Below are 11709 nucleotides of genomic sequence, written 5' to 3' on the forward strand. Positions count from 1 at the left end.
AAAGGGGCCCACGGTCCCCCCGCCGCTCTACGGCGGCGCCCCGGCCGCCGGTTTTGACGGCGGTGGAGGAATCGGTCATCATTATTCCGGCGTATATATATAACCTGTGTGCATGAACAAACCCAGGTCAATGTCATTGGGTCGAACCAGATTGGCGCCGAAAGCATATGTACTTAGAAATATAAATTTGGTCGGTCCTTTTTATTTCATTTATCATTCTTATTTTGACAATCTAAGTTTCGTTGACTAATCTCCATTATGTCTTCCACCTTACAATTCATATTTCTGGAAATAAACCCTAATAATTTGAACAGGAAAAAAAGGAAGTTTTATATATGTAGATATTGCAGTCAACAAAAATTGTTGTGATAATTAAATATAATAACTTGGCTTCAATATGATGTAAAAGATATAAAGACTATCGAACAAATACAGATATTGTATTAGCAGCCCCACGATAAACAAGATGGAACCATATAATATTATGAATTTATATATAAAAGAGAGAGAGAATATGTTCTTTCCGCCCCATAATTATGAACGGAAACCCTGGCAAAAAATAATATAAAATATTATGTTTCTTTTATTATATTAATATTAATTGTTATCGTATAATGATGCATGTTAGATGATTGTTTAATAGATGATTTCGTGTATGTTTGTGTTAGACCGGAAGAAATTCATTTAAAAATTCAGATATCCCGATATTTTGGATCAAATTTATATATAAAATATAATGTATGCGAAATTAGATTCATATTTGAATTTTTGTCGTTTGTCGCGATATATATTTCTAAAATATCATTACATTTTCATATTTATTTACCACTTGCTAAACACGTTATCTAATTTTTTTTTTTCTCGAGTTAAAATATGGTCGGTTTAGAATTATTTACTCATTTGAATTCAAAAACTATTTTGATATGTTCAGCATTTATATCAAGAAACTCAAAACAACATAAGTAATTTCATTTTGTTTTGGAAAAAAACATAGTAGTGAAGAGAATAAAGAATATTCCCTTGGTTATAATATAAGGACCAAAAAAAACCCACCTCTATTTTTCAAATTCTCCAAAAAAAAAAATCAGAAATTTCGTTTTCGTAAAATTAAAATAACTATTGATATTTCAAGTGATTTCCACATAGATTATATAGTATGTCTAGATCTATGATTTTCAATTGTGGATTACTAAGAGAAGGGTTTACAAGATATTGGGAAGCCTTTTTTTTTAAATCTAAATACGACACTGAATTTGATAAAACTCATTCTCCACCAAAATTATGAATTGGGTCAACAAGAAATTTATGAATTTTAATATGTTCCTCCTTTTTCTTCCTTTACCAAATAGATTCATCTCTCTCTCTCTCTCAGAGATGAAGATTTATATATTTTTTTTGGAAAGGTGTTTATTATAATTATTATAAGAATAGTCGTTTTAATTTAATTGCCCACCAAAACTATTTAATTTATTGAGTGTTTATTCTCTAATGATTTCTAATTAATAATGAGAATAGAACCTTAGAATTGTTTGTTAACGGGGAGAGAGAATGCACAGCCTTAAAGTTAAAGGTAATGCCTTTTATTTTATTTTTTTTTCTTATTCATATAAAGTTTCTCTCTTTCCATTTTTTTTCAAAACCTCTGAATTTAAAAATATAAGCTTTTCAAGCAGATATTTTTGTAATGTATTTCCAGTCCAGCTAATAGTATTGACTAATTTTCCCTTTAAAACACTAATTTCAATTCCTTAAAATGGCTTTTAATTAGGCATAAACAGTAAAACTTAAAACAAGGGTTTGACTTTTTCTGGAAAGAAACATTTCTTACCTCTTGAAATTTAGGGGAATTAGATAATTCTTGATTTAATTCCTGATTTGAGCGTTTATTGTTTGTAGTTCTAAAGAAGAGACGACAAAGTTATCATTTTTTTTTTAAAAAATTTTTATCGGAATAAAAAGTTCAGTTTTTTTGTTGTTGTTAATCTCAACGTATGTATCATAAATTTGCTGTAGTTAAATATTTTTTTTTCTTGCGGTAAAATTCAAAATTTTTTGGTTCATTGTCAGAACCCAGAATTGGTAACGACATAATGAACAAGTGAGACGGAAAAAAAAGTTTAGATTTTTTTCCGGATGAAAGACAGTATTTTTCACTGAATCGTTAGCCCTTTTTACTTTCATATAATTGCAGCCAATTTCTTTGTTATTTTATATTTTTAATAAAGAATTTACAGTTCATGTGTTCTTGCGGGTTAGTGATAGGCACGCCTGGCTTCACATCATTCACTCCAACCTTTCTCTCTCCTATGATTCTTTGCCTTTTCTCTCTCTCTAGGAAGTCATTGTTTCTCAGCTTCTCTCTCTAAATAAAGCTTCAATTTCTTCTTCCTGTGTTGTGTTTTCCCCTTTAAACCCTGCTTTTGTTCTCTTTCCATCACTTTTTCCTCTGCCTCTGTTCATCTTCGCTTCTCCCAGAATACTTTGACTAAAGTATTGTAAATTTGTAATTTTCACCGTTAGATTGGATCTGGGCTTGAGCTGGACATCGGTTTCGATCAGGTAGAGAGCGAAAAGTTCGATCCTTTGTTGAATTGGTTTCTTCTTTATGTGAAAATCGCAGTTATGGGTTTTGTGGATTTTATCTTCAATTTCCTTATTTTTTAGATTTCGATTGATCTGATTGGGATAATACGGTTTCTGGAATTTGTCTTTACCTGTTGATCTGCTATGACTTGAGTTTAATTACTGGTATTGACTTTTTGTAGCATCAATGATCAATCCTCGAGCTTCTCCTTGGTTTTGGTGATATAATCTTGGTCTTTTTTCCGTGTTTCTCGGTTAGGCTTGGTTGTGTCGGAGTCCTATATCTGGGGAGCTGTAAATGGATAAACCCTTGTCTGAAAATGTTTGCCCAAATGATATTTCCATGTTTTTATAATCTCTGGAGGCTTTCTTTCCATAACCCTTTGCTCATGGTGTTGTTGATTACAAATTTCGTGCGCTGGAATTCGTTTCCCCTGAACCTGAATTGAGATTATGAGATCGTGAGCTACACCTACGCTCTGCAAATTCTTAGATGTTTAACATTATGTCAGTAATCTTTTGAACAGTTCTTGTCGACTTTTCGTGCAGTGTTTCCTCTTGCTTTTCATCTTACTTCGTGCTCCATGCCATGTTGGTTGAGTCCCTTTTGTAGGTTTTGAGATCTCACTAAGTCTGTTCAATCTGATAAGGGCTTTCTGTTCTGTCTAGAAACGACCAATTCCAATGTTGGTTAGCCGAAGAGTAGATTGATATTAGCTCTTTTGGAATAAGGGAGTTTTGTCTCTTACAAGGACATTTCCATTTCTGATGCGTGTTTGATCGAGCCTCTAGTGTTTCTGTCTGAATATGTTCTTCAACATCCTTTAGCTTTTGATGCTGGCAATGTGTTTTTTTTTATCATCCTGAATACTAATTTACATCACTTCTGTCTCCTAGGATTGTATTCTCAACAATTGTAACGTCTCGCGAGGTGAAAAGAGATAAGAGCTACTGCTAGTATGGCTGTCTCCATGAGAGATTTAGACCCAGCTTTCCAAGGAGCTGGACAGAAAGCGTATCCTTCATTTACTGGTTCTAAACAAAATTTTAATTCCAATTTAGTTCTATAACATTGTTGAAAGAAGGTAGGATATTTCACAAGATATTTCAAATCAAACTACAGCTGTTTAGATTATCATGTTTATCAAATAGCATATGCTTCAGGGAATCATACTTTCATCGATTGTATCAAACGGTATTCTCCTTGACAATGATTTAGTGGGATTGAGGTATGGCGTATTGAGAACTTTCGCCCTGTCTCTGTTCCAAAGACTTCTCATGGCAAGTTTTTCACCGGGGATTCGTATATAGTATTGAAGGTAAGCCTGTTAACCATTTTCAAGCCACGTACCATTCTACATTAGTTTCTGCAATCGGTTTTGGTGGATAAATCTTCTTAGCTATTCAGATGTGTGGTGGATAAATCTTCTTAGCTATTCAGATGTGTGGTGATGATTTGGCTGTTGACATTAGACTCTGATGATCTTGTGTGGTCAGACAACAGCCCTAAAAAACGGTGCCCTTCGTCATGACATTCACTACTGGCTCGGTAAAGACACCTCTCAGGTTAGCCCTTGTTTTATTTTTTGGTATGGTAAGAAGGAAGAGTGGAAATTTGAAATGGATTTTTGAGGTATGGTAAACTTTCTAATGATAGGATGAAGCCGGGACAGCAGCTGTTAAGACAGTTGAATTAGATGCTGCTCTTGGAGGTCGTGCAGTTCAGTACAGGGAAGTTCAAGGCCATGAAACCGAGAAATTCCTTTCCTACTTTAAACCATGTATCATACCTCAAGAGGGTGGAGTTGCATCAGGATTTAAACACGTTGAAGCTGAAGAACATAAGATCCGTTTGTTCGTTTGCAGAGGAAAACATGTTGTCCATGTCAATGAGGCAAGTTCATTACTTTACTTACTTTGATTTCTTGGGTGGGTTTAACTTCAAGAGTCTACTGAGCTTGGTTTTTCATCCTGCCTTTTATGTCAGGTTCCATTTGCTCGTACATCTTTGAACCATGACGACATTTTCATTCTTGACACAAAGTCCAAGATTTTCCAATTCAATGGATCAAATTCAAGTATTCAGGAGAGGGCAAAGGCACTGGAGGTTGTTCAGTACATCAAAGATACTTATCATGATGGCAAATGTGAAGTTGCAGCTGTTGGTTAGTAGCTAGCAGCAGACTGAAGGATTAGCGATTGGATATTTATATTCTTTTAGTCAGTCTAATCGTGTGTATTTCATGCAGAGGATGGCAAGCTTATGGCTGATGCTGAAAGTGGAGAATTTTGGGGTTTCTTTGGTGGGTTCGCTCCACTTCCTAGAAAAACGGCTAGCGAAGAGGAGAAGACATATGATTCTGATAGTGCGAAATTGTTTTGGTAACATCTCCTCTTATTATTTCATTTCTGCACTCAGTTATACACACAATATGAAAATATTACCCTTTCATTCTGAAAAAAGGAACAAATTTACCCATATTCTTATTCAATTTGGTGTCTAGAGATAGACTGATGAATGGATTTTGTTTAATTCTCTTCCAAACTGAACCCTTTTTTCGGATTTAAAAGTGTCGAGAAGGGTCAGGCAAATCCAGTTGAGGGTGAATCATTGAAACGAGCGACGCTAGAGACGAATAAGTGCTACATTCTTGACTGTGGGCGCGAAGTGTTCGTGTGGATGGGAAGAAACACGTCTCTTGATGAAAGGAAAAGTGCAAGTGGAGTGGCAGAAGTAAGTGTCATACTCGGGAGAAAAGTTCAATCTTTCGGTTTTATCATTTACGTTACTGATGTTATTTTCCATGCAGGAAATGATTCGTTCATCTGATAGACCCAGATCGCAAATAATACGCACAATAGAAGGGTTTGAAACCGTTCCATTCAGATCAAAGTTCGATTCCTGGACTCAAGAAACAAATGTAGCTGTGTCAGAAGATGGTAGAGGCAGAGTTGCTGGTCTGTAATAAAATAACGAAACGTTTCTTACATATGTGAATTCTATCTTATTGTAAAGTTCCATGCAAGCTTAGTTGTTTATTTTTGCAGCTCTTTTGCAACGTCAAGGGCTGAATGTGAGAGGTCTAATGAAAGCTGCTCCTCCAAAAGAGGAGCCTCAGCCTCACATTGATTGCACTGGAAATCTGCAGGTACCCTCATAGTTACCGAGCTTATGCCCTCTTTGGAGAATTAGATTAGGTTAAGATTGTGTATTGTTAAGAAGCTCTAGGAGCTGAAATTTTCAGTGTATTGCTTAGGAAGTTTCTTAGAGTCTATGATTGAAAGGAATGTGGAAAAACTTGTCTGGACAGGTTTGGCATGTGAATGGACAGGAGAAGATTCTCCTTAAAGGTGTTGATCAGACAAAATTCTACAGTGGAGATTGCTACATATTCCAGTATTCTTATTCTGGAGAGGAGAAAGAAGAAGTTCTTATCGGTACATGGTTCGGGAAGCAGAGTGTGGAGGTAAAACCCTCAAAATTTTCTGTTGTATATTATTAACTTAATACTGATAGTAAAAGGAAGAAGAAATGTAGGTGTCATACCGTTTTCTTTCCTTGTGATACGTTCTTCCGGTTTCGGTATTTGCTTAAGAATGCATTTTGCATTTCGAGTAGTTGTTTTTAATTGTGTGTTTGTGGTTATGGATAGGAAGAAAGAGCTTCTGCAGTGTCCATGGCGAGCAAAATGATCGAGTCAATGAAATTCACACCTGTCCAAGTAATTTTCTTAAACATCTATTTAGCACAATCCTCAAAATAAATATATATTTCCGTTTGCTTATTATGTATATTCCTGTAACTTCTCATTTTCTTGTCTATAGGCATGCATTTATGAAGGGAAGGAACCCATCCAGTTCTTTGTGATAATGCAAAGTTTTATCGTCTTTAAGGTTCGGACGAAATATATTGCATACTCTACTTTGTTCTCATGTGTTATATACGATATTTTGGTAGTTTGATTCTAACATATCAATCTGTTGAATTTTCAGGGCGGTCTTAGCAGTGGATACAAGACACACGTCACAGAGAAAGAAATCCCCGATGACACTTACAATGAGAATGGCCTTGCCCTATTTCGTATTCAAGGGTCTGGTCCAGAGAATATGCAAGCAATACAAGTTGATCCTGTAAGTCATAGTTACAAAATCTTGAAGTTTTAATTTTATGTTTTTGGGTTGTAGTAAATGAAACTGATTAATCTTTTTCACGTGTTAATATACGAATGTAAAGTAATAATCTGATAACACGCGTTAAGAACTTTTGTTCTACGATGATTATTTTTCTTCTTTTTTTCATTTATCGCTTGATGTGTTTTTTCTTACAGGTTGCTTCATCACTGAACTCCTCATACTGTTACATACTGCATAACGGTTCAACTGTCTTTACTTGGTCCGGGAATCTTGCTTCCTCGGTTGACCAGGAACTTATGGAAAGGCAACTCGACCTGATTAAGGTGAGATTAACTTTCTTGATCAATTCTTCTTCGGAAACTTGATTCAGTTCAAACCGACTCAAGCTGTATAGCACGGAAGTTGATTATACGTTGAAAAGATTATTGCAAGACCAGGAAATATGTAAGAAATGTAGCTGAAGAATGTGTGCTTTTTTCCTTTTACACATCTTAAAGCCAAACCTACAAACCAGAGCACAAAAGGAAGGTTCAGAATCTGAACAGTTCTGGGAATTATTGGGAGGAAAATCAGAATATGGAAGCCAAAAGATCACTAGAGAACCTGAAAGTGACCCACACTTGTTCTCTTGTACATTCTCAAAAGGTAAAGACTTTTTTCAACTGTTTTCATCATATCATACACTTAAACCCTCCTCATCTTCATATGTTTCCACATGACTAATATTTTGTGTTTCTTCTTGCCTTTTTCTATTGTGCCTGTTTGCTGAAATCCAAATTGACCCAGGGATTCTGAAGGTATAATTATCGGTTTATTCAAAGTTAAATTGGAAAATTCTTTGGTGTTTTTGTCTAATCCCTTGTTTGAAGTATTTTGTTTGTATATAATGCAGGTGACTGAGATATATAACTTCACCCAGGATGATTTAATGACTGAAGATATCTTTATCCTAGATTGTCACTCAGAGATCTTTGTCTGGGTTGGTCAAGAAGTGGACACTAAAACTAAGTTGCAGGCTTTAACTATTGGAGTGGTCAGATTTCTTACATCCTTCTGTTAACATTGATCGAGACCAAGATTCTCGTGGTTTGCTGACACGTTATGATGCATATCTGTTCGTTTTTTGCCTTTTCTTTCAACAGAAATTTATCGAGAAAGATTTTCTCCTGGAGAAGTTATCACGAGAGGCACCGATATTCATAGTCATGGAAGGTAGTGAGCCGCCTTTCTTCACCCGGTCCTTCGCTTCTTGGGATTCATCAAAATCTACTGTAAGTACAGTAACAGTGATCGGCTTTCACCCAGAAATCCCTTTAGCAAATGTATCATTTTTTCAAGATTTCTTTTTCGATTAAAAGGAAACTCCGACAAAGATTGCACATTTTCATTGCAGATGCATGGAAACTCGTTCCAGAGGAAACTCACAATAGTAAAACATGGTGGAACTCCAGTTGCAGATGTGAGATTCTGATTTCCCTTTGTGATTTCTGTCATAATCTTATCTGGGACTTATAGAAAACACACTCTAGCTAAATCCTTGTACATCCTTCCATTTTTCTGGTTTAATGATCAGAAACCGAAACGAAGAACCCCTGTTTCATATGGTGGTCGGACCAGTGTTCCTGACAAGTCACAACAACGTTCTAGGAGCATGTCTTTCAGTCCAGACAGAGTTCGTGTTCGGGGAAGATCCCCGGCATTCAATGCATTGGCTGCTACATTTGAGAACCCTAATGCCAGAAACCTCTCGACACCACCCCCAGTTGTTAGAAAACTCTACCCGAGATCTGTTACTCCCGATTCTGCTATCTTGGCTCCCAAATCTTCCGCCATTTCTTCTCGTAGTGCACTGTTTGAACAATCGGCAACACCTCCACGAGAACCTATAATTCCCAAATCACTCAAAGGTATGTCCTTCTTTAAAAACTAAGAAGCATGGCACATTGCCCTGATTCATATTTCTCGATAATTTCCAGTTCTTCGTTCGAGAAAATCATTTTCTTTTCTGGTTATTTCGATCTTCTTAGAAATTAGCCTCCCTTCCCCTTAAAGTTTCGAACTTTGTGCTGTTTTTCTGCGAAGTGAGCCCGAAGACACCCGAATCACCAGCACCAGAATCCAACTCAAAGGAAAAGGAGAAGGAGAAGGAGAATTCAATGAATTCAATTCAGGAAGATGCCAAAGAAGGCGAAGCTGAAGAAGATGAAGGTCTTCCAACATATCCTTACGATCGTCTCAAGACAACATCAACTGATCCTGTTTCAGACATTGATGTAACGAGGAGAGAGGTATGTAAAACAAAAGGGTTTTGCCGGAATAGTTCCCGGAGAAAGAAAATAGGCCGGCATGTTATGACCCTTTTAACATTCCCTGAAAAAAGTGGTACCGAAACTGAATCTGCAGGCTTATCTTTCGTCGGAGGAGTTCAAGGAGAAATTCGGGATGACAAAGGAAGCATTCTACAAGCTACCGAAATGGAAGCAGAACAAGTTCAAAATGGCTGTTCAACTCTTCTGATGAGATCCTCCTCTTCAAATACTTTTCTTCATTCGGCCATTAAAGCTTTTCCTGCATACATTGATGTTGCAGATGGATGATGCTAAGGGCAAGAACTTCAACCACGTACGTGCTGTCTCCTCATCTGTTCTTCGTGCCGGTTTCTTTATCATTAATCATTAACCCTAATCATAAAAACATACGGTTTTCCCTGTCTTGATCGTAAAATTTCCTCTACTTTTCTGTTCTTCAATCTTTGGTGGCAGCAAGGAGAGATTCAAGGGACAGCATCAGTGCATTTTTAGCTGCTTCTGCTCCCCCAGAGAAGCTACATTTTCATGGCTTGTTCAAACCAAAACCAGAGCTCTTTTTTTTTTCATTTACCATTTTTTCTCTCATATTTTTGGTTTTATTTTTTTTTTCTCATATGTTTGCTTGCCTATTTCTATTATTGTTTCCATTGTTTTTTATTTTATTTCATGGGTTGAGTTAGATTTTTTTTTTTTTTGGAAATTTCTGGTCACAGGGTTGATCTTTGAGTCCTTGATTTTTTTTTTTTTTTTTTTGGGCTGTCAACATGAGGAAATTGGTTTTAGTAGGGAATTTTGTTGGCTTGGAAAATGATGATGGTGTTTTTTTTTTTGGTGTACAGCAAAGAGTGTGTACAAACTATAATAATAATTAAAAAAAAAAACTAAAGTGTTGTGTTTTGTATATTTTTTTAAAATTTATTCTCTCTTTTCTTTAAAATTCAATTATAGTTATAATCTAATGGACCGGAAGTTTAATTAATCAAGTTTCGTGTATGAATGTTCCGAAGTCTCCCATGAGAAGGTAGGGTAAAAGTTCTGTATAAGCTCCTCAACTTTTTATGAATATAGAAATATCTTTTCCCAATAACTTACACATGAATTCTTAAAATTTTAATCGATTTTTACTTTTTGGTTATCAACGTTATACATATATTGGAAATCCATCATCAGATTTTGACGTGTCACGATAAAATTACATGATAAATTACAAAGAATTTTTTTTAAAAAAAAAGTAGAAAAAGACAAAAAAATAGGTATGTTTATTGAGTTTTGATTTCATCCTATTTTAGTTGTAAATATTCTTAAGTTTTACTTGTAACGTTTGTTGGTTGAAAATACTTATTATGCTGTAATTCGTGATTAAGATATAAATTCGAAATTTATCCAAAACATATGAGAATAATACAAGATGATGATGATCATGATCATGATGATGATCATGATGAATACAAAAATAGAGCGAGCTCGTTTAATTTTGTCCCCATCTATATGGCAGTATAATCACAAACGAACAATAAAAACAAATCCATTTATTTTATTGGCTGTGTTACGTACTCGTTCCATTTGTAATAATAATATCATATTTTCCATTAATTGTTTTGTCTCCGTTCTCTTCATGACTATTCTATCCAATTCTGATAAACAATTGTTTATTATTAATAAAGCCAGATTCATAAAACTCATCACATGAAATATTAATATGTATTATATATATATATATATATATATATATATATTTTTAGTAAATATCAAGTTTTTTTTATAATAATTATTACAAAATGTAGAAATAATAAACACGAGGACTCAACTCTCTATGGCACTTCCTCGATAATCTGAGCTTCACATAATGCAATTTGATATATCAAATTAATAAGAGTTCTTATCCTTTCCCCTCTTGTTTAAGTAAATGGTATGAAGTGGTAACATGCCATTGAGTTGGCAAAGATATACACATATATATATATATATATATATATATATACATACATATACATATATATATATATGAGTCAATATATCCTATAATGGTAAGCAACTCTCACTAACACTGCAAAGTATTATTGGTAAAAAAATTTAATAATTAAGCACTACTAGTGAATATATATATATATATATATGTTTGTCATTTATTCACTTTTTCTCTAATTATCTTTGTTATATATGCATTAATAATCCAAAATAATTTAAAATAATAACATGAAACGTATTTTTCATGTTCAAACAGGGTATCATAAGTATTGTGGTCGCACTAGAACACGTTCTTAGAACGCTTACATGACTAAAAGACATTAACGATATAAATCCCTTCTCTAATCACTAAATTAATGTTCACCCTATTTAATGTATACGATTTTTTTTTAGTTTCTAGAAGCATCATAATATATTTTTAATCATTGTTAAATTTTCATTTAATTTTCAAAGACCTGCATATGTAATTCCATACATCACAAAACCTAATAACAAATTTTCAATGTATGACTGAAAACATTACGTAGTGTAACGCCCACATTCCTAACATTTTGTATTGTTCCTCTAACATAATATAATATAATATAATATAATATAATATAATACTAATGATCATTATTATCAATTTGTCCTTGCCCATCTTAGACTAATCCATATATACATACACTTATCTTTCAACCTTCGTCTATATATAGACCCTCTCAAATCACATACA

General features: G+C 34.5%; 1 protein-coding gene across 1 annotated transcript; it reads left to right on the forward strand.

The window, feature by feature from the left end:
* Window positions 1-2293: 2293 nt before the first annotated feature.
* LOC104803482 (villin-4) lies at window positions 2294-9906 on the forward strand. Its single transcript, XM_010527416.2, has 24 exons — window positions 2294-2559; window positions 3481-3598; window positions 3803-3902; window positions 4081-4149; window positions 4241-4477; window positions 4571-4748; window positions 4833-4965; window positions 5155-5317; window positions 5394-5541; window positions 5632-5732; window positions 5895-6050; window positions 6237-6305; window positions 6409-6477; window positions 6577-6714; window positions 6912-7040; window positions 7215-7362; window positions 7504-7514; window positions 7610-7750; window positions 7860-7988; window positions 8111-8176; window positions 8291-8624; window positions 8800-9005; window positions 9121-9339; window positions 9480-9906. Exons 2-23 carry the CDS (start codon window positions 3543-3545, stop codon window positions 9232-9234), a joined length of 2895 nt encoding a protein of 964 aa, XP_010525718.1. The 5' UTR covers window positions 2294-2559; window positions 3481-3542; the 3' UTR covers window positions 9235-9339; window positions 9480-9906.
* The last annotated feature ends 1803 nt before the right edge of the window (window positions 9907-11709 follow it).

Source organism: Tarenaya hassleriana, unplaced genomic scaffold, assembly GCF_000463585.1.
Source record: "Tarenaya hassleriana unplaced genomic scaffold, ASM46358v1 Cleome9, whole genome shotgun sequence".
In the NCBI taxonomy this organism is placed as follows: domain Eukaryota; kingdom Viridiplantae; phylum Streptophyta; class Magnoliopsida; order Brassicales; family Cleomaceae; genus Tarenaya; species Tarenaya hassleriana.

Coding starts and splice junctions, on each gene's coding strand:
- LOC104803482 (XM_010527416.2), top strand. CDS start 3,543: ATGGCTGTCTCCATGAGAGATTTAGACCCAGCTTTCCAAGGAGCTGGA. Junction 3,599..3,802: donor CAAGGAGCTGGACAGAAAGC/GTATCCTTCATT, acceptor ACAATGATTTAG/TGGGATTGAGGTATGGCGTA. Junction 4,749..4,832: donor ATGTGAAGTTGCAGCTGTTG/GTTAGTAGCTAG, acceptor TATTTCATGCAG/AGGATGGCAAGCTTATGGCT.